Source organism: Canis lupus, chromosome 25 (assembly GCF_003254725.2).
Source record: "Canis lupus dingo isolate Sandy chromosome 25, ASM325472v2, whole genome shotgun sequence".
Taxonomy (NCBI): Eukaryota; Metazoa; Chordata; class Mammalia; order Carnivora; family Canidae; genus Canis; species Canis lupus.
The window spans coordinates 31,232,531-31,254,610 of NC_064267.1; the positions used below are offsets into that span (position 1 = coordinate 31,232,531).

A 22,080-nucleotide genomic window follows, 5' to 3' on the forward strand; every position below is an offset into this window, starting at 1 on the left:
GTCACCTTAAGTTAGGCAAGTTTCTTATTAGATATGACACCAAAACTATTATCCATTGAAGAAAAAGGTGCTCAAGTGGACTTTGTGAAAATTAAGAACTGCTGCTCTTGGGATCCCTGGGTGGCGCAGCGGTTTGGCGCCTGCCTTTGGCCTAGGGCGCGATCCTGGAGACCCAGGATCGATTCCCACGTCGGGCTCCCGGTGCATGGAGCCTGCTTCTCTCTGCCTGTGTCTCTGCCTCTCTTTCTCTCTCTGTGACTATCATAAATAAATAAAAATTAAAAAAAAAAAAAAAAAAGAACTGCTCTTCAAAGAGCTGGGTCAGGGGAATGAAAAGACAAGCATAGACGGGGAGAAAATATTTACAGAGCACATGTCTTATCTAGATTATAGAAATTAGTATCTGGCTAGAAATATGAAAACAAATTGGCTTACCACTTATTTTTTCAAATTAATAAAGATAGAATATGGGATTTTTGTTCATTAGTGAGAGTCGAGGATACAGGTAATCCCATATACTTTTTAAAAAGATTTTATTTACTCATGAGAGACAGAGGCAGAGACAGAGGCAGAGAGAAAAGCAGGCTCCCTGTGGGGAGCCCCATGTGGGACTAGATCCCAGGACTCCAGAATCACGACCTGAGCCTGAGCCGAAGGCAGATGCTCAACCACTGAGCTGCCCAGGTGTTCCTAATCCCATATACTTGTGATGAACTTCCAGTTTTGGAAAGAAATCTGACAAGACACATCAAATCTTAAATATATCTGTACCCTTTAATACACTATATTTCTAGAAATGTATCCTTAAAATCTTACATTCTGATACTTCTATTTACAAAAATGAAAACAAAAATCAGTCCCACAACAGGAACTGATGAAATAAATCGTGTACTATCCACCTATGGGAGGCTCTGCGGACAGGGAAATCTTGCTTAAAGAGTATTCTCAAGACACAACGTTAAGTGGAGAAATAGGACATAAAACTGTATACAGGATTCCATTTTCTGTGGGGAAAAAAGAAAAAAAGCCAAGTATGTTTTCTCTGCATGGTGAGATTACCGGTGAGGTATTTTTTCATTTTGTACCTCCTGAAAAACACATTTCCAAGATATAGAAGTTATTTTTAAAAAGGAAATGGTGTTCTAGAGTTAACATGAAGTTCAACAGAAATCAACACGAAATTCCGGGTCTCTCCGGAGAGGAGAAAGCGAGCATGGCCTGCAAGCATCGGATTTCGCCAAGCGCTGGGCAGACCGTGAGGGCGATGACGGACAGCTCACAGCTCTTCCCTAAGTTCATTTTTGGTGCTTTCCCAGCAAGACAGGACCATAAGAGACATGGGAACGGACACGTGGGAGCCCCCCTCTATCCCCGGGCCCTCAAGCACTGCTGGAATACTGGTTTGATTTGGACACAAATACGACTCTGAACTTTCCCTTTGTTTGGTTCCCAATTTACTTTTAATAATTAAGCTCTTACAAAACTCTCCAGTCGGTGCATTCTAAAAATACCTGCTAGGTTACGTCCGGGACTGGACCATTGCCCCCTAGTGGGAAAGCCCTCAAATAACCTGTTGCTGTTCACACACTAGTGTACGCGGGCCAGGACACCGAGAAACAAGCGCGGGCTTTCCTCCTTATGCCAGTTGGTCTTTTGCCAGGTTTCTCCTCTTGGAGAAAATACCTTCTTCAGTACGGCCGGTTCTATGCTAAAGAGGAACTTTTCACATGTATGAACTTTAAGCCCATAAGGTGGGCACTTCTTTTATTATCTAAGGTGGCCGTTTCTTAATGCTTACACGGGTCGAATGCAGTAAGAGGTCAAGGAGACAATTTATCATTATGCTTATAAAAGTATCTCCAGCATTTGAGAACATCCCAAGACTTTGTAAAGTTATTATTCATCTGATAATACTAACGAGTTAGGATGTTTTGACCTCGTGCATTTTTCCATAATGAAGCAGGGTCAGGTTCCAAAGTCTGGGGAGCAAGAGGTGTGTAAAAAACCTTTCTGCCATAGTAAAACACACACACACACCACTTCGGTTACCAACTGAAAAGATACCCCAAATGGTAGTGCTCTCAAATACTAAATAATTTGACTTCTCGATTACCTAGCATTCACTTTTATTTCTTGGCTTGGGTTTATTCTTCCAGAAGTGTACAGTACTATCTCCACATGAATGTATATGGGATTAAAAAAAATGCTGAAAGTGCTCCCTAAGAAGGTAATGATTTATGATCCACTAAAAATACTTGTCAGTAGTGTTTAGGTTTCACATATAAATTTTCCAAGACTAAAAACCTATTACTTGAAATAAATCCTGTTACACACACAGGAAAAAGAACCTGTTTTCCTATTTCTCATTTTCTTTAGGAGTATCTGTACCCAGAATCATCCTCACATCGAAAGTTTAAAAAGATCCTCACTTAAAAAAAAAAAAAAAAAATCCTCACAATTTGAAAGGAAAAAAAAAAGTGCGTGGATGTAGTATTTATTCCAAAAGACTAAGGGCTTCACAGAAGAAAGCTTAATATCCAGTAGTTAGTTATAATATAAATGTGTTTACATAGATACGGAGATTTATAAAGTAACTATTGCCCAGCCACTAAATAAAGATCAAAGGAGATTTTTTTCCTACTGTAATTAAAAAAAAAAAAAAAAGGTTAAGACAGAAGGCATAGAATATGAATGTAGGTGTCAAGACAATAGAATACAAGCAATTTGACAAGACTAAGTTTATTCTAAGCAAAATTTTTATTAATAAAAAGATTAACCATGACCATATGAGATGAGTGGCTGGGCTTAGACTTTGCTACATCAAATAAATTAAAAATTGATACTTGAGAATATCATTACAATTTATAATAGCATTCCTTTATAGAGGCATTTTAGTTTTAGCAATGTTTCTCTTAAACATAAAAGACTAACCCTTAAGTGTCATGGGTGAGAATCATTATAGCTACTGTTTATTCAGAAGAGAATTTCCAAGAGCTGTTTGGTGGTATTATCTCAAGACCTACACCCAAACTTTAGGGAAACAATCTTCCAAAAAGGTCTGGAACACTGCATGATCAGAGACAAGTATCAGCGCTTGATACTGTGGCAGGAAGATATCCCACTCCAAGTCAAGTGTGAAGAACAAATAACACAAATTAAGAATGCACCCAAGACCCCCAAATAAGTTAGTAAAAGTGCCATTACTTTAAGAATTATCAGACATATCATGTGTTTAAATACAAATTCAAATTTGTTAAGTCCAAAAGATACAGTAATTTTATTACATAAAATTTCTCCTGTGTGCTAAAAATGTTAACTTACAAGAACATAATATTTGTATAAGTGTAGAGGGAATTAAGGTCAAATTGTCTAATCATTTTTCATTGATGAGAATAGAACAATAGGTAGTGGACATAGAAGAAGCACTCAGAGTCCTCTAAAATTCCAGGTTGTCTATTACTGCTCAGCCAAAACACACTGACCATTCTCTAATAATATAAATGCCTACTCAATTTTTATTTTTAAAAATAAAGTCCATTTGTTTCTTCATTAAAGCTTCTGCAAGACTGACAAAGGTACATTCTACCTATTAAAAATAGGAGTACTCTTCATCTTTGGATAGGTATCACCACTTAAGGGAAATGTAATCATATACAGATTACTATATTTTTATTTGAGGCAGCTGTTGGAGTCCATTAAGCACTTTTTGAACACTGTACCTTTAAAGTTTGTCTTTAATATTAATACTTTGGAAAACCAAAAATAGAGGAAAAACATCTACGGCAAAGTACATTTCATTCAGATTTGATAGCAGTAAAATACAAAAAAAAATAGTGCAGTGTCAATTTTATATCTGTAAATCACTTGAGGATAGTTTTATGTTTTATGATTGAATGACAAAAAAAGTTTTAACCTGTTAAAAAAGTTTAAGTCTTTGACTTAGTAAGGCAAAAATGAAATTAAGCACTGTAAAAAGACTTTAAAAATGAAGTTCTACAAATTTGGTTTCCATTTACAACAATTTCATTAACAGATGAGTTAAGTGTAGATACAATGTATCCAATACTCTTATAACCACAGTAAAAAAAAATCTCTAGCAATTTATAGATTGTGAAATCCTTAGTAATACCAATATATATTTAAAACATGTTCATACAGAACCAAGACCTCTCCTTCACCATGTAAAAGAACACTTCTTAGAGATAATTAACAAAAATACCAATTAAACAATGGAAACTCATTTCATTTCACTGCGCCCAAAAGTATGACACAAAATATTGGCTTAAAGAGGTAGATTAAAAAGAAAAAAGAAAACCAGATTCTCCATTCTTTGTCACTTTTATTCAGTAGTAGTATTTTTTTCCTTATTTTCGGTGCCAGACACGGCAAGGAGTGATTACAGCCAACTGTTATTAAAACATTTGTTCGCAACATATACCCCCTTTACCACTGACCCCAAACTGACTCATTTTGTGTGCTTTCGTTCTTTCATTTTTTAATATACCACCACCAAGACTGGGTGGAGGGGGCAAGGGTAAAAGAGATGAAGGGGAAGAGTCCAGGAGGCCAGAAGAGGAGGAATGCTACAAGCCACAGTAAGAATGAGCTGTATTTAATTTAAAAAAGGGGGGAGGGGTGTACCCCACAAATGATACAGTAATGAGGATACACAATTAAATCCCATAAGCATGACTGAAGGCTTTCACTGTGTTTGACGTCATCACAATGGAAGGCATAAAAAGTGGAGTAAATCAATGTTGATACAGTCCAATCTAGTCCATTAGGCAAGATGGTGCAAGAAGTCATTTAAATTAAAAGTGCCCTACCCTTACCTACATGGCTAGCAGACATGGAGAACACCACAGTGATGAATCCACAGAGATCTCTCCATGTAGCTATAAAAAATGTGTTGTCGAATGGCACATTGTCAAACACTGGAAAAGGGCGCCACAATGGACCTCTCTCTTTTATAGGTACGAATGCTAGATTCAACTATCTCAACTAAGCAGGAAGTGGGCTCTTCTGTTGGGAATGCCAACCCTAATTCACTTTGTCTTGAAATATATACAGATTGTTTGTAGTAGCTACAGCAATGATATTTTCCTTGGGGTGCCAGGCTGTATGAAGGATTTTCTTGTTGAAGTCTAGGCTGTCAACACTTATTTCATCTTTCTTTCGCTTGCCACTTGCACAGACTTTACGTGGCTTCAAAACCGTGCGAGGTTTGTTGTTCTCGCGTGATGCCTCTAGGGTTATGTCTCGCTTGGTGTTCCTATCAAACATTCTGAAGAAATTATTGTAAGATCCGGTCATGACAACACTGTAAAAGTAAACAGAGTATGAAGTCAAATAAATGAACAGAAGTTTATCTTCAGTAAAATGATTCAGTGATGAAACCTAGCCTATTACTCCACAGGAAATAGCTACTTCAAGCAGATTTGGATTTAGGGGGAGGGCTGTTGACACCAACCAAGGGACCAATCATTCAAACAAACTAGAACTAGTCTGGTACTAGTTAGTGCTAGTTAACTTGGATTTCTATTAATGACTCCTTTTCATGACGACCAAAACTATCACTAAAGCTGGGTGTATTCTCAATTATTGCTTTTTAGTAGTACTGAAATAACCTCTGCTGAATGTTTTCGCAACTACAGGCTATGTGATTAACCACACTGGTACATTCTTGAAGTATCAGCCAACTGTTGGCTCAAAGGTTCTGAAACCCTTCAAAATTCAAAGTATGTAACTGTTCATCAGAAACCAAGGCTTTATTTTGTGATTTAAATTATAAACTATGGAATTCATTCCCAGGACCTTCTCTGGCTGGGATAATCCTAGCTTAAGGATGCTTTCAAGAAATCTCCTACTGAGAATATTAAGAGAGTAGAAAATAAATTTTGTATTAGCAGGAAATCATTTTACCTGTAACATCAAATACAATTTAAGCACTTTTTGCGGGGGGACAAATATTTTTAACCCTACCCAAGGTAGTTCTGTCAGTTCAACTTTCCATCCATCACTGCTCAACATTTGCTAAGTTTTAAAGTAGCCAATAAGCAAAACCTCACAAGTTTGAAACTGTTCATTTAGAAAGGGCCTGGGGTACCTGGGTGGCTCAGTGGTTGAGCATCTAACTTTGGCTCATGTCGTAATCCCAGTGTTCTGGGATTGAGTCCCACAACAGGCTCCCCACAGGGAGTCTGCTTCTCCTTCTGCCTGTGTTTCTGCCTCTCTCTCTTTCTCTCATGAATAAATAAATAAAATCTTAGGGAAAAAAAAAAGTTAGGAAGTGTCTGGTGCTATGGTTACTTACCACGTTCTTCCCCCATGGTTTAAATTGCTATCGTGAATAAGGTTATAGAATATCAAGGAACTGTTTAATGCTTTAAAAAGACTATTTACAAGTATCATACATTATATAGGTCATACGTGAAACACAAAGGATTACCATCTATTCAGTAATGTCAATTCCTCCAAAGGACACTTGACATTTTAATCAAACTCAAACTGGTGTATGGACCTAAGGGTAATACAACTGTATTTATTTTTAAATGATTTATGTAATTTGGGTTGTCATTTTTGTATTATTTGAATTTGTGAGGTTTTAATGGATTAGGACACCTAGGTCTATGGCTATTTGTGAATTTCAGAAATGCTGTGGTATACCTGCCCAAAATGTGTAACCTGAATTAAATCATAAGGAAACATTTGACAATACTCAAATTAAGCAATATCCTATAAAATCATTGGCCTGTTTTTTTTTTTTTTTTTTTTTTTTAAAGTCACAGTTGCAGAAGACAAGGAAAGTATAAAAAACTATCATTCCAGATTAAAGGAGAACGAGATAGGACAACTCAATGTTACTTTTGGACTGGATATTCAACTGGATTTTTTTCTCTGCTAGGAAGGACATGGCTAAGAGGACTGGTGAAATTTTAATGAACTCCATAGATTTGATGGGAGGACTGTGCCAACAGGAACTGTTCTGCTTTAGAGGTCTGCCTGTCATTACATAGCAGAGACTCTTTTAGAAAATACTCATTAACAAGTTTAAGGGCAATGGGGCACCAAGTCGGAGTTTACTCCCAATTGGTTCACAAATAAAGTATGTGTATCTTTTTGTGTGTCTTTATAGAGATAGAAATAAAGAGAAGAGACTGACATAGCAAACAGTAACAGGAAAACCTGAGGAAGGACTAAATAAGACTTGTGTCACTCTTACAATTTTTCTCCCCATCTGAAATTACTTCAAAACAAGTTCTTAAACGTTAAGGGAAATCAATATTCCTTTTTGATAATGAAACGTAACTTAAAACTGCCAACAGTATGTTTCAACAACATGAGGAAGAGCTGGTTGTAGCAGTGCCTCAGATCGTAGTGTATCAGTATCTTCCTTCTCTTCCTGTCTGCGAATTTCTCCTTTCTCTTCTTCCCTTTCCCTCACCCTTCCTGATGCCTTACGGTTATAGCAGTGGCATTCAAAGGCAAAAGCTTGCTTGTTCCTAGTCTGGTTTACTGTGGCCAGCCTATTTGTGGGTGTCATGTTAGATTCAGATAAAGGTAATATTAAAAACCATACTAAAGACAAATGATCCAAGTTCTAGCATCCTCTATAACACAGAACACACCATGAAACCTGAATGCTATCAAGCTTCACTGACTGAACTATTAAATAAAAAGTACCTTAATGACCTTGAAAGGCAAGTTTAAGTAATTCCAAATTATGTTTTCTTTTGTTATTATCTGTTTTATTGGAACACAATAAATAGTAAATACTGATAAGGAAAAACTGAAAGATTAAGACTTACTTTATCCTTGGAAATAATGGCACACATTTCCATGATATAGTAAAAACGAATCATACACCATGGCAAAGTTGTGGCTTATAAAAACCCTAATTACTCATGGTAATATGGTTAAAATTACAGAGAGTAATTACCACTTCTATGAGATATTAATGTATTTGGAAAAACTGGTGTGTAACATTCCACATGAACTATCCACTGCCAAAATATTTCTCAAAATTGTTTCATAGGAGATGGAACCACCAAAATGAAATTTCACCATTTTAATTATTGGCACGTCAAAACTGTCATTAATCTGATTCATAAAAGGAAAGTATTTAAAGATATTTAAATCTAAGATATTTAGACTTTTTTGTGTATTTTCATATTTCCTAGTGAAACACAATGTTTAATTTTCATCTGCTATTATTACTACAAGATTACTGAATTTATTTCAAGCAAACTGAGGGAAAATGAAGAGGATTTGTAACTTATGTCAATCTAAAAAAAAGCTACGTTTTTTTGTGAATGTGGCAACCATACTAGAAGTGAAATAGCATATTTCCTTCCTGCAGTAAAATGCACATTTGAATGAGAAGTTCAAATTAAAATCAATTACCTGTCAGATCCATTCCAACAACATTCAAATTTGTCAAATATGCAGTCATTTTCATACAGTGAACAAAGTTTACTTCTGAGGTATTCATGAACCTGGGTTTTAAATGTAAATATATTACGATAGATATACTTATTTACAACTCAAGATCTGTTAAGTGATATTAGAAAAATGATTTAAATAACTCATTTTTTAAGGATATATAGACACATAATACTCTGTAATCTTATTAAAACTCAATTCTTAGTAACAACAAAGGCATTTTATCCTTTTCACAAACAAATGAGCTCCCTTCCATGAACACACATTTTCCTACTGTAGGACAAAGAAAAATACCCTTTGGGCATGACACATGAATTCTTTATAAGTTGGACTAAAATAGGCTAGAAAAATTTTTAAATGGTACAGATAAGAAAATAAAGACTATTATAGCAATAGTTGAATATGTTATTTGTTTTTTTCAGTCCATTAACTGCTGATAAATAACACTCATTATTATGTTTTACTTCCTTTTTAAATACCATTTTCTGGGTATAAATGACTGAAGTCTACATTATCATTACAAGTGCCTATGTAATGCACAGCCTGGTTTGGTGATAAATCATAACGGACCCTTGAGCAGTTTGAGGATTAGGGGCACTAATCCCCCTGCACAGTCAAAAATGTGCATACAGCAGCGCTTGGGTGGCACAGATGGTTAAGGTCCCACTCTTAGGTTACAGCTCAGGGTGTGATCTTGGGGTCCTGAGATTGAGCCCTCTGTCGGGCTCCATGCTCAAGATGGTATCAGTTTCAGATTCTCTCCCCCTTTTCCTCTGCCCCTTCCTGCTCATGCTCTTTTTCTCTTTCTCAAATAAATAGATAAATCTTTTAAAAATATATAAATATCCCCATGTAACTTTTGGCTACCTGAAACTGAACTATCAATAGCCTACAATTGGCTGGGGAAGCTTACTGATAACAAAGTTAACACTTATGTTGTATGTTATATGTAATATGTATTACATGCCATATTCTTCTAACAATGTAGGCCAGAGGAAAGAAAGTATTCAGAAAACCAAAAGGAAAATACATTTGCAGTACTGTATTTATTTTTATAGGAAAAAGCCCATGTATAAAGTATATCCACATGGTTCAAACCATGTTACTCAAGAATCATTTTGTATATAGTTACTCAATGTATGCATCACTGAAAAAAATTTATCACTTGATATTCTTTTAAATTGTAAAATATTAGAACTTAATGAAAATGGACCTATTTTTTGAGGTATAACTCTATACTTACTAGTATTTCACAAGGGGATAAACTAAACAATAAATCTGGTATTTAAAAATATATTCTGAGAAATAAAGCATTTCAATCTTTTTCAATCTTAACATTGAAATTACAAAACAGGAAAGTTCCAAAGTTCTTGTTATGATGGGGGGGGGGGGGGTGTTGTCTCAATCTTACTGTTTTTACTTACAGAGAGCCTTAAAAAAGAATCAATGATAGAAAATAATTACTTTCTAAATGCTTAGAATTCTCTATTCTTTATAAAACAACCTAAAGTCACTTTAAGTGTCCATTTCAACTTTTTAAGTATACTGGAATGATTCAGGCCATGTCTATGTGACATAAAGCACAAATTTGTAAACACTAAGGAACTGCAGCCCACATACGGTCAGGATAGAAGGCAAAAATCAAAATATTCTTTAGTTACACACAGCTCAGTAAGTTGTTCATATAAATCCAACAACAGTTGAATCTGCATACACTGAGTATAAAATGGGACTCTACTCTGAATCACTAATCAATTTCAGTATAGGCAAAAAAATCCCCTGCAAATCAGGTAAAACATAATTCAGCAAAGTTTTAGAATGCACAGACAATGCACATACAAGGGTTTCTCACCAATTTTAAAAGACTATGAAGTTAGGTTCAAATCAATTATTCACAATGGCAACCAGGGGGTGGTGGTGGCAGTGGCGGTGATAGTGAGAACCACCCAGGACACAGATCACAATCTTGGAAGTTACACAAATGTAATTTGAAAACAAAGCAGGATGTATCCCTTTGGCTTTTGTTTCAACATAGCACTTATTTTAAACTTTCAAATACCATTAAGGTAGAGTCTTAAGTAGTTTACGTTTGTCAAAGAGGATTAAAAAGTTTGAGAAACATCATTCTTATTTTATGGAAAACACACAACATAAAGAAGATACCATTTATAAATTCTGTATTCTTACACAGTGTTCAAGTGTCTTCTACACTGTAGTCTAGGGCTTACCTCAGGCTTCTGTTTGCCCCCACCTGGGCTCCTGTCCCTGGCTGTGCATGTCTTTATTCTTTATTCTCTTTTCCAGAAGAAAAGGATAGGGGAATCAATGGTAGTGTGGCTGGCTGAACTAACATTCTACAACCGACAGCTAAACAACTCAAGCCATCCTCTGGGCTTTCAAGCTCTTCTCCTTTAGCTTAAGAGCCAAAAGGCAGAATGCCAGTCTATTTCACTGGGCATGCCAAGATTAATAAGCTCTAGTTCAACTATTCCACATATTCCAACCAGGACATCTCTACTAGGACTGGCCATTCTCCCTAATTCTCTTCCCCACCTAGACCTTATGAGAGTACTTTTCCCTCCTCATTTTAAATGTAATGTAGATAGGGAGTCTGGGTAGCTCAGTGGTTGAGCGTCTGCCTTTGGCTCAAGGCATGATCCCAGGATCAGGGACAAGTCCCACATCGGGATCCTTGCAGTAAGCCTGCTTCTCCCCCTCTGCCTGTGTCTCTCAAGAATAAATAAATAAAATCTAAAAAAAAAAAAAAATTAATGTAGACAGTGGTGGGGGAAAAAATGGTCAATATTGAACCAAACTGGTAGCAATATCACACTTTAACTGAAGAGACAACACAAATTATAGAAAAAGCCTAAGGGTCAACCATGCAGTATTGGGATTAATGCATAGTACAAAATCCTCCTCTATAAAGACTTAGAAGTAAATAGGGTATATGCTAATTGAAAGAAAAAACTATAAATACCTGGTATGTTTCCACAGGCCTGTTTTCCATATTTAAGTCCCAAATTTTGACTGACAAATAGTCTCTAGTCATCATATATCGACCACTATGGCTGAATTTTACATCGGAAATCGAGGAGATGATTTCAGAAAAAAAAGACCTGTTACTGGGATCTTCAGGTTCTTCAAACACTAAAAACAAGAAAAAAAAAAAAAAAAAACACAAGTTGTAGAACATTCTGGCTTCAACAAAGCCCTTGCTGAGACAACCATTCACAAACCTCCTAAGAGTGAGCTAGAGATGATAGGCTAGTACAGAACTGAAAAACATTGACTATAAGAACATAACCTCCCTGTAAGTTTCTTAAGGGGAATGACTTAACATTGACTTCAAAGATACAAAGTATATATAGTATGCTCCAGGGGCCTCAGCTGATTTAGCAGAACCAGGCACATCCAGGACTTCGGACTTCAAAGTGCACTGGGTTTGTTCTGTATATACCTCAATGACTTTGCCTGTACTGTCACCACAAGGGAACACACCACCCAAATGTATACCACATTTTATTTTATTTTTACATTTTATTTTTTTTTTATGGCCAGGTAGAACTGTTTTGGTAACAGACATGTACCAATTTCCATGAATTTAAAAAATACTCAACAACATGAAGACAATAATAATGCAACCCCTTAATTTTTTAACCCAGTGCTTTTTCAAACTTTTTTTTTTTTAAACCAAGGAAATCTCTTCTCAGAAAAGTCTTCCTAGAAAGCTCAAAACAGAAAGCAATAAAGAAAGGGTGGGAGGAAAATAGAGAAGGGAGGTTAGGAGGGAAGAAAAGAACTACTTTACTTGAGACCTGGAAAGCCCAACCCCAAGTTACTCGAAAATAACATTCCATTTGATCCCTGGGTGGCGCAGCGGTTTGGCGCCTGCCTTTGGCCCAGGGCGCGATCCCGGAAACCCGGGATCGAGTCCCACATTGGGCTCCCGGTGCATGGAGCCTGCTTCTCCCTCTGCCTGTGTCTCTGCCTCTCTCTCTCTCTCTGTGACTATCATAAATAAATAAAAAATTAAAAAAAAATTTAAAAAAAATTCTTATAAAAAAAAAATAAATAAAAATAAAAATATATCCACTGAGACATCAACAGACATGCTCCCAAGAAAGCCTTTTATGTTCTTCCAGTAGAATAACATACAATGTCTCATGTAGAGTCAGAAAGCTTACCAAAAGGTACAGGAGGCCCTGCGCACACAGGTTTTTAGACTTGTAAACCTATCTAAGTTAGTCACAGTTTCAAAAACAGAAAACAGCACTTGAAAAAAAGACACAGTATACTTACGTTTAGAATGCCTATCACAGAGGGCAGAGGCCCGCATGTCACATAACCGAATAGTTCCTTTACTGCTGCTGTATACAAACGTGTTGCAGCTGTTTGGATGGAATTCTGCTGCCGTAATCACCTCAGTTAGCTCTTCCATATTGGCAGGCTTGATATCCACAATATCTGAATAGCATTTTATTAAGGAATTTCCACTTAAGAAAAAGGGCAATATAATTCTACATTTCTCAAACCTAAAATTCATTCATAAACTTAAACACAAATATTCATTCTGAATTGGATTCTACTCCTATAAGAGTATAAATCCCAGAGGAATCAGAACTTCTAATGCTTGGGGAAAAAAAAAACCTCAGAAGAAATCATGTTAAAATAAGAGGGGCCTAAAAAAAAAAAATAATTAAAAGAGGGGCCCTTTTTTCTGAGTATGATACAAATCTCAGAAGCCATAAGGAAAAGACTGGTAAGTTTATTTTCCTAAATATTAATAGGACTTAGTGTACATTCCAAATAAAACAAAAGTAAAAAACTTTAAGGGGGCAAAAAGGGGAACCTATCTGCACCACAAAGGAGTGGATTCATTTAATAACAAAAAAGGTGCTTTAAAAGAATTACCCCCCACCAAAAAAAAAGAATATATATAAACCCAATTAAAAAAACTAGAAAAGAACAAAAAAATATATAAATGGTTAGTAAATAGGACTTTCCACTAACTAGACTGGTAATGCTACACAGAAACAAGCTTTTTTAGATACTGTGGATAGAGTATAAATTACAGTAAACTATTGATTTTTCAAATGATGTCTACTTAAAAATACATAAAACAGTAACACTAGCAATAATAACTGCAAACACTTCATAACAGATATGAATTTCTTTGGTAACTCTACTAAGAATATTTTTGTAATTACATTTTTAATGAATAGTACTCCATAAATTTGTTTTATAAAAAACTCAACCATTAAAAAAATGCCTATTTTTATAGGTATAACAGTATTTAATATACACGGTATCATAGCAAAGTACTTAGTATGAAGTACTAAACTTAGTCTAATAGTACTTAAAATACTAAGAATCCTATTAATACATTATGCTCTTTATCAAAGAACTTCCCTCACTGTCTAGTCACTTAAACACAAAGAAAAAGGGGCATAAAGTAAGAAGCTACTATAAAGAGAATAAATAAAAGGAGAGATGAAAATAAATGTAGTATGGGCACAACATGCCTTCTTTACCAAACACCAAAAAAAGAAACCAAATGGATACTAAAACTCCTGTCTGTGATCTCCAGATGCCAAAGATTAATCCGTAAATCGTCTGCAGATAAATATGTTTCATAATCACTATTAATAGAAATTGAGTTGATGTGATATGTATGAGCATTGGCAAATATTCTTCGTGGACTGGCCTCAACCATTAGGTCCATGGGCCTAAAGACTGGCACCTGTCAATAAGACACAGGAAAAAAATGGTCATTACAAAATGCTCACTATTTACAACAGCATTTAAAGTTCAGTTCTTTATCCTAGTTTTTGAGGTAACAATGTACTATATTACACAGATTTAGTTTTATAAAGCAACTGATGCTGATCCTTAAAATGTTAAAATGAGGGAGAAAAATTAGTAATTTGGTCAATTTATTGATTTCTTTTATTGATAGGAATACTATTAGGATTTACTGTGCTTTCTATTTCTAGTTCAAATCTTTGGAGATTTGCAAAGCTAAATGTTCTGGTTTGAAGTGGCTAAGAAGGAAATTAGCTCAAAGCATCTAATTCCTGGTAATTCTTAGCTGCAACTACAGTATCTGGTCCATTTCTACTTTTCTGATCTCAAAGAAAATTAATCTTGAAACTTAAAGTTGTAATAGCTGACATTCAAACCATGAGGACAAAAGTGTGTGGCATAGTCTGTATTGGGTCCTGGGTCAGCCCCTGGCACAGTGGGACCTCTCTGCGAGACACAGTTGTTTAAAACAGAGGAGTTTTTAATGTCCTATCTGGTTATAAAGTTGTTGGGGGACGGGGGTGCAGATTATAGTTAATCCTATCCAAGTTCTGCTCAGGATCTAGAATATATAATATAGATACTGAAACCTAAGCATCAGAATTACCATTATTTTTTTCTTAAGTACTTACTCGTAGTGTAGTGACTGTAGTAGGATCTCTATACCTTCCATCTTCCTCTTTCAAGTTATACCCTTCTGGTCTTTTGTCCCTTTCACTGATTTTCCATAATTTTATTGTTTTATCTGGAGAGAAAAATGAAAAAAGTCCTCAAAAAAACCCCAGCAATACTAATAGAAGAAAAACATTTAAGGCACATTTAAACATGCTATTTCATTTTTTACCTAAAAGGATTTCAAGAATAAAATCTCTTACATGACTTAATAAAAAACAAATTTCCTATTACCCAGTGAATAAAAAACACATATACATAGAAATACAGTATAGACATCACAAATTTTATGTTAATGACAGTCAAAGTACTATTTGATATTAAAATCAAGTCACAGTCAGGCTCTTGTCCTTTAAAAATAATTAAAGCTAGAGGGGAGAAAAGTTGTGTGTGTGTATATAAGCACCTATATATCTGTACATACACATACATATATATACTTAATATTTTATTTTTAAAAGAAAATAAATGGCAGACTTATTAAGATAGCCTATAATTTAGAATAAAAATGAGAGAGGAGTATCTATCTCCCTTGGTCCCATACTTCCTAGCAGATCCTACCAAAGACTCAACAAATTCCTTTACAGACTGGATGCCTCTGTTTAAATCCTTCCCTGTTGTATTAAGGATTCAAGTCAAGTTGGCATCAGAGTCTGAAAAAAAAAAAAAGACCAATTAAAGCTATGTCCTGAAGTGTCTGGGTGGCTTAGTTGGTTAAGCTCCTGCCTTCAGCTCAGGTTATGATCCTGAGGCTCTGGGTTCAATCCCTGCATCAAGCTCCCTACTTCTCCCTCTGCTAGCCACTCTCCCCACCCCTGTTTATGCTTTCTGGCTCTCTATCAAATAAATAAAATCTTTAAAATAATTAATAAAATAAAGCTATGTCCCCAAATTTTTAAGACAAAATTTGTGGGTATCAAGAATATATAAAATAGTATTTTTATAATGAACATTTATTTTGGACCAAGTTTAGACTTACAATAAAGTTGCAAAGATAGCAGTGTTTCCATTATACCTTTCATCTAATTTCCTCTAATGTCAACATCTTACGCCACCACAGGTATGATTGTTAAAACCAAGAAATTAACATTGTATGTTACTACTAACTGAACTCCAGACTTTACTCAGAATCCACCAGGTTTTCTACTTAACATCCCTTTCTATGCCAGGATCCAAACAACAGTGTATTAAGTTGTCAAGTTTCCCTAGTCTCTCTCATTTTAACAATTTCTCAGACTTTTCTTATTTTTCGTCATCCTGACAGTTCTGAGAAGCAGCAGTAAAGTACTAAAGAATGTCCCTCTACTGGGTATATCTGCGGTTTTCTCATGATCAGACTGGGATCACTGGGTTTTTAGGAAGAATACCAGAGGTGAAAAGAAGGTATACATGGTATCAACATTACTTTTCCACTGGTGATGATAATTCTGTTCACTTGGTTAAGGCAGTATCTGCCAGATTTCTCCATTGCACAGTTACTAATTTCCCCCTTCTCATACTCTATTCTTTGGAAATGAATCTCTAAGTCCAGTCCACACTTAAAGAAGAACCAAGTTACAGTCCCTATAAGGAGAAGCATCCATCCAAATATTATTTGAAATTCTCCTGTAAGAAGCATCTCCCCTCCCTGCTTATTTATTCAACTAATTGTTTATTTAAATCATTACAAAAAAAATCATTACAGACTCATGCATGTTTATTTAATGCTTTGTGTTATAATCCTAAAATTGCATTCATTATCATTCTTAATGGTCCTTTCATGAGCAATTTGGTACAATTTTTAAAAATAGCGTATAGAGATACTTTATAAAATTTTATCATATAGAGAGGTAGCAGGGACTCCTGTAGCCCTGCCACCTCTCTCCGCCTGGTGGTGAAGAGCATGCTAGCTACCTCTGCGAATAACCTTTACAAAGAGGAGTATAAGCAGAAAAGAACTGCTAACTTTACTAACTTGTAATCTAATATTTCATCTAAACCCTAGTGATCTTGGTTAGAATTATCATGAAGTTAAGTTGTGTTTTCTATGTACTATGTTTATTTTATAGATATACATATAAAATATAAGTTAGGTAAAGATCTATATATTTTAGGATATTTTACTTGTCCCCAAATGTTATTAATAAGTCAAGCCTAAACTCATTATTTTGGGAGTATCTAAAAATAAGGATGAAAAGCTTCCCTTCACCCAACCCCCATAACTGCCTTGTGCCCTGTACAAATTCATCATCCTTACCAAAGGTCCAGATAAATCACCATGCACTTATCAAAATTTTCAAATAAGATGTAATTAGTTTGTGGTTTCTAATAGTGTTTTAGGAAGAAAATTAATTTTTTTTAAATCACGAAGAACTGAATAAACAGATTTTTAAAAATATGCTACACTTTAAAAAAATTTTATGTGATAAAATTTGTCACTTAAGAGGTTTAAAAAACTTAATAGCATAAACACAGGATAGAAAAGTACTATACAATTTCAGTGCAATGCTTGGAAACAAGGCATGTCAGAAATAAAATATTTTAATAATTAGGACAAATTTTTAAAAAGTCAAAATTAAGCTCTATAGTAGTGATTTAATTAACTGTAGTTTTTGGCCAACTAGAAGTATGTGACAATAATCAAACTCCATAGAACTACATGCAAAATTATGTAAATATATGTATTTTTCTGTAAGAGTATTATTGGATTCCTTAAAGAAATCTGTCATTTCCAAAAGGTTAAGAGTGCTCTATGGTGTTTCCCTACATTGTCAATACTAATGAGTAAAGAGTATTCCAGAAGTCCAAAAGTCCCAGTGTTTCTCTCACCATAAAGAGAGAGTAGGACAGGGAAAACCATCTACCAAGTTTCCTTGTGGGAATGAATGTAGCTTTGTTATTAAAAAACTTATTAACAGCTGTTAAAACACAAGGTATTTACTGGTAAACTCTGTATTACTCATATATTCAAGATCCACGGTCAATAGGTTAGAGGTGGACATTTTGCAATGTGGAAGAATTGTGGAAAACTCTGAGAAAGCAAAAGGAGATGAAAGAGAATAAAGTTACGTGAAGATAAATTAAATGAACCAAAATTGTAAGGAGGCCACTGTGAAGTTCTGTGAATAAAAATGACCTGGGAAACACTGGACGGTTGATGATGACCATGGGAAATCCATATAAGACCAAAGTGAGATTATTTTTAGTCAATCAAAGGTGGGGGATGTTTCATGCTATTTTCCACCACCTCCCTTTAGGAGTTCATCTTTTATGAGCCAAAAGGACTGTTACATGTAGGGGAAGAGGAATTGTTATTCTCAATCTTACAGAGGCAAACATACCAGATAATATAAAGTTATGACTTAGATTTAAGAGATACTGACATTCTCCCATTATTTTCTTTCTTTGTAAACAATAAAGCTCTCCAGATATAGCTTAAGTTCTATTCCTTCCATCCTTTTCCCATCCCACCACATCCAGACACAACAGTCTGTAAAATTCCCACTTGTATCATTCTTGTACAGTGGGTTCTGTTTTTTATCACAAAAAAATAATGTAGCCCCAAATAATTGTATTTTATTTAGTGCTCATTAACAGTAACAACAAAAGACAGAAACCTACAATGCACTGTGTAGTGCCCTTTAAAATAATTTGTATTATTAATCAATGACTTAAAAATTCACATGGTATATCTATTTGGGAGACACTGTTGATTGTCTATAGAAAATACTACACAGGATAGGATCACATACCTAAGACCCAACGACTAGAATTCCCAGGGCCTCTCCCTCTACTGAGCGTTTGTAGAATTTACTGTCTAGAAAGGCTCATCTGGTTACACACATGCAAGTATGAACAGAGAAGTGAGGGGTAATTAAGATTTAATCCATAAATGAATCGAAATGGGATTTGTTCCCAAACAATACTGAGGAGGGAAAGCAGAAGTACCTGAACAAACAACTGGCTTCGAACTGAGAAGTGCTAAAGCTGGATGATGGGTACATAGGACTTTCTTATTCTAGTTCAGCCTTTATTTTAAACATTTCCCATTATTAAAAAGAAAAATACTTTATCCTGTAAGAAGTGAACTGCCAAAATTACTAAGAACAAATATCCCAATACGTGAATTATGTATGTCCCAACACATCTGCTTGGGGCATTTATCATCATCATCATCATCATCATCATCATATATATCACATTTACTACCCATAACAATACTATTACATTATTACCATCATCAGTTTGCTGATGAGGAAAATTTGACTTGTGTTATAATGTGCCAAAGGCAACTAAACCAAGATGTGGCACAAATGGTACCTGATCTAAAATCCAGTGGTAAAGTCCTCTTTTTTCACTACAGAGTGTGTATATACCAAGTGAATATGGACACCTGAGATCTTTTTCATAGAATTTAAAAACTAAAAGAAAAAAGGGAAGACAAAGAAGAATTTACACATCATGTATAGGGAAGACGTCTATTTCCAAGTGTCTATTTGTAGAACTCTCTGAACATCTATTCCTCTTTGTAAAAGTTAAGTATTGTACAGGATATATGTACACACACATATATAAAAGGCATATAAAAGGAAAAAAATTTAACACTTACCATTGGTAGACAATAAAAACTGAGCAGCATTTTTCTGGGGTAACCACCTAATTTTGTTGATCTTTTCTTCTATTTCTAAACTTTTCAAGTAGTCAAACTCTGGTTCATGGCTCTGAAAGGTGCTGTAAACATTATATTCTCCTCTGCTATGAGACTGGATTTTGTTCTAAAATGGAAACAAAAATATTTGGACCATTGTTGAGAAATATTTCAAAACATAAACATGCAATCAATTCCAACAGACCTTGCAAATTCTGGTTAATTAATTACCTGCATCTTAAATACAACTATAGTGGTTTTTTTTTTTTTAAATATTTAAGGCCTTTAGGAATAAATAAAACAGCTCCTCACAAAAAATGGAAAAGCTTAATAAAAAGCCTGAGCCCAATTCAATAGGAAAATGACATTAAAATATTGATCAATCTGATTACTAATTTATCATTATATAATAAATAGTAGAGGACTACTAGTAAAAAAAAAAAATCTAAGCACCCTTAATGAGGGCGCTCACCTTTTTAAAAAGGGAAAATTAAAATAAAAAATTAAAAGGGAAGAATAAATAAAAGCTTGTTAGAAAACAGCTGGCTGCGGCACACTTTCTCTGTCCACTGTAGGGTCAACCATAAATCAGTTATTTATTGGATGTATTGTCTTCCTCCTCTTCCTTTCCCATGCCTGTCTCTAGGTCATGTCACTGCTGAAAAACTCTTATTTAAGAACTCCATCAATGTAATAGTATCATCTGACCCCAGCTTCTCCCAAGACCACAGTTACAGAGCTCTGTGACTCATTAAGTTCACATAAAGCATTACCCAGCAAACCTCACCCCACAAACCCATCGACAATTTCTTCCTCTCCTTAAGTTAGCCTTATGAGCCTAGCACACACTGATGATTTATTTCAGTTAGTATCTGGGTAAGTGAATACAGTTTAAACTATTAGCTAAAGCAACTACTTGTCAACTTCTTCAGTTAACACTAGTATCTTCACAAAAGTGAGAATTATAACCATGAGAGAATTTCACCTTTTAACCTATTATCACATGATTAAAAATCTTTCCGTCAAAAACATTAAAAGTCTAGTTCAAAGAAGAACCTATGGAAAAATAGTTTAAAGGAAAGATATTACTGATAGCCAACTATTCAAAAGTAAAAGTGAATTTATCAAATGAAATGTTTAAGATGACTTGATTAAAAGAATGGCTCATTATTGTTCTACATATAAAAGAAAACCTTAGTGAATCATCACCTTAAAAGCTTGTTTTGGGTTGTTTTTGTACAGCAGCTTGGTTATCTGGTTTGGTCATTCATGGTTCCAGTTATATTTGAACCCTCTGATAGCAGTATCAATTATTATTGAGTTTGCCAATATTAAGAATGCAAGGCATACCAAAAAACATAATCCCCACTGGGGATTAAAACCCTAGTCTCGGGATCCCTGGGTGGCGCAGGGGTTTGGCGCCTGCCTTTGGCCCAGGGCTCGATCCTGGAGACCCGGGATCGAATCCCACGTCGGGCTCCCGGTGCATGGAGCCTGCTTCTCCCTCTGCCTGTGTCTCTGCCCCTCTCTCTGTGTGTATGACTATCATAAATAAATAAAAATTAAAAAAAAAAAAACCCTAGTCTCATTACCACAGTTTCTTTTTTTTTTTTAAGATTTTATTTATTTATTTATTCATTTATTTATTCATGTCTTCATGAGAGACACATAGAGAGAGGTAGAGGGAGAAGCGGGCTCAATGTGGGACTCGATCTCAGGACCCTGGGGATCATGACCTGAGCCAAAGGCAGATGCTCAACCACTGAGCCACTCAGGTGCCCCTCTTTACCACAGTTTTATGCCAAATCACATAACCTAATCTATTAAATATGTATACGCTACTATTGCTTTATAAGAAATTCAATAAATCTTTTACCGAAAATTACTGTTTCTAAAGGTCTGTTGTGCTACTCTCAAAAAAAACCCTTAACAGCAATTCAATTTTTAATATGAATGCTGTTTTTTGAGCTTAAGAAACTACAGCACTGTGTACATCAAGTCCTACAAATATAGAGAGATTTATTTTTATTTTTTTTTTAATTTTTATTTATTTATGATAGTCACAGAGAGAGAGAGAGGCGCAGAGACACTGGCAGAGGGAGAAGCAGGCTCCATGCACCAGGAGCCCGACGTGGGATTCGATCCCGGGTCTCCAGGATCGCGCCCTGGGCCAAAGGCAGGCGCCAAACCGCTGCGCCACCCAGGGATCCCTATAGAGAGATTTAAAACCTACTTCTACCTTTAAGTAACTTGTGTAAGGTTTTACTAAAACCTTAGTTTAATTAAAAAAAAAGTAGGTCCACTTGATTCAGGTAAGCGATATAGAGAACGAAAGGCAAACACATACAGTTCTTTATGCAAAAACTGGGTTTATATGGGTCACAACATAAAAGATGGTAAGAAAAACACAAACATAGGAACACACCCTCTAAAACAAATGAACAAAACAACCCCATCACCCTAAAGACTCAATAATTACCACATGGTCTAAACATCTATTAAAGAATGCAAAAACAGAATCATAGAGGCGATTA

General features: G+C 35.3%; 1 protein-coding gene and 1 long non-coding RNA gene across 9 annotated transcripts in view; one reads left to right on the forward strand and one right to left on the reverse strand.

The window, feature by feature from the left end:
• Positions 1-22,080, forward strand: part of LOC112669713 (uncharacterized) — a 76,598-nt gene that overhangs the window by 35,692 nt on the left and 18,826 nt on the right. The window lies entirely within an intron of this gene.
• Positions 4,320-22,080, reverse strand: part of PPP2R2A (protein phosphatase 2 regulatory subunit Balpha) — an 85,531-nt gene continuing 67,770 nt past the window's right edge. For all 8 annotated transcript variants that reach the window (XM_025463048.3, XM_049101440.1, XM_049101439.1 and 5 more), the window contains 7 exons: positions 19,508-19,673; positions 14,880-14,992; positions 14,008-14,185; positions 12,745-12,909; positions 11,423-11,592; positions 8,404-8,495; positions 4,320-5,320 (listed from right to left, as the gene is read on the reverse strand). In XM_025463048.3, the coding sequence (XP_025318833.1) occupies positions 5,041-5,320; positions 8,404-8,495; positions 11,423-11,592; positions 12,745-12,909; positions 14,008-14,185; positions 14,880-14,992; positions 19,508-19,673 (1,164 nt within the window). In that variant the 3' untranslated portion in view covers positions 4,320-5,040. The remainder of the gene's footprint in view (positions 5,321-8,403; positions 8,496-11,422; positions 11,593-12,744; positions 12,910-14,007; positions 14,186-14,879; positions 14,993-19,507; positions 19,674-22,080) is intronic.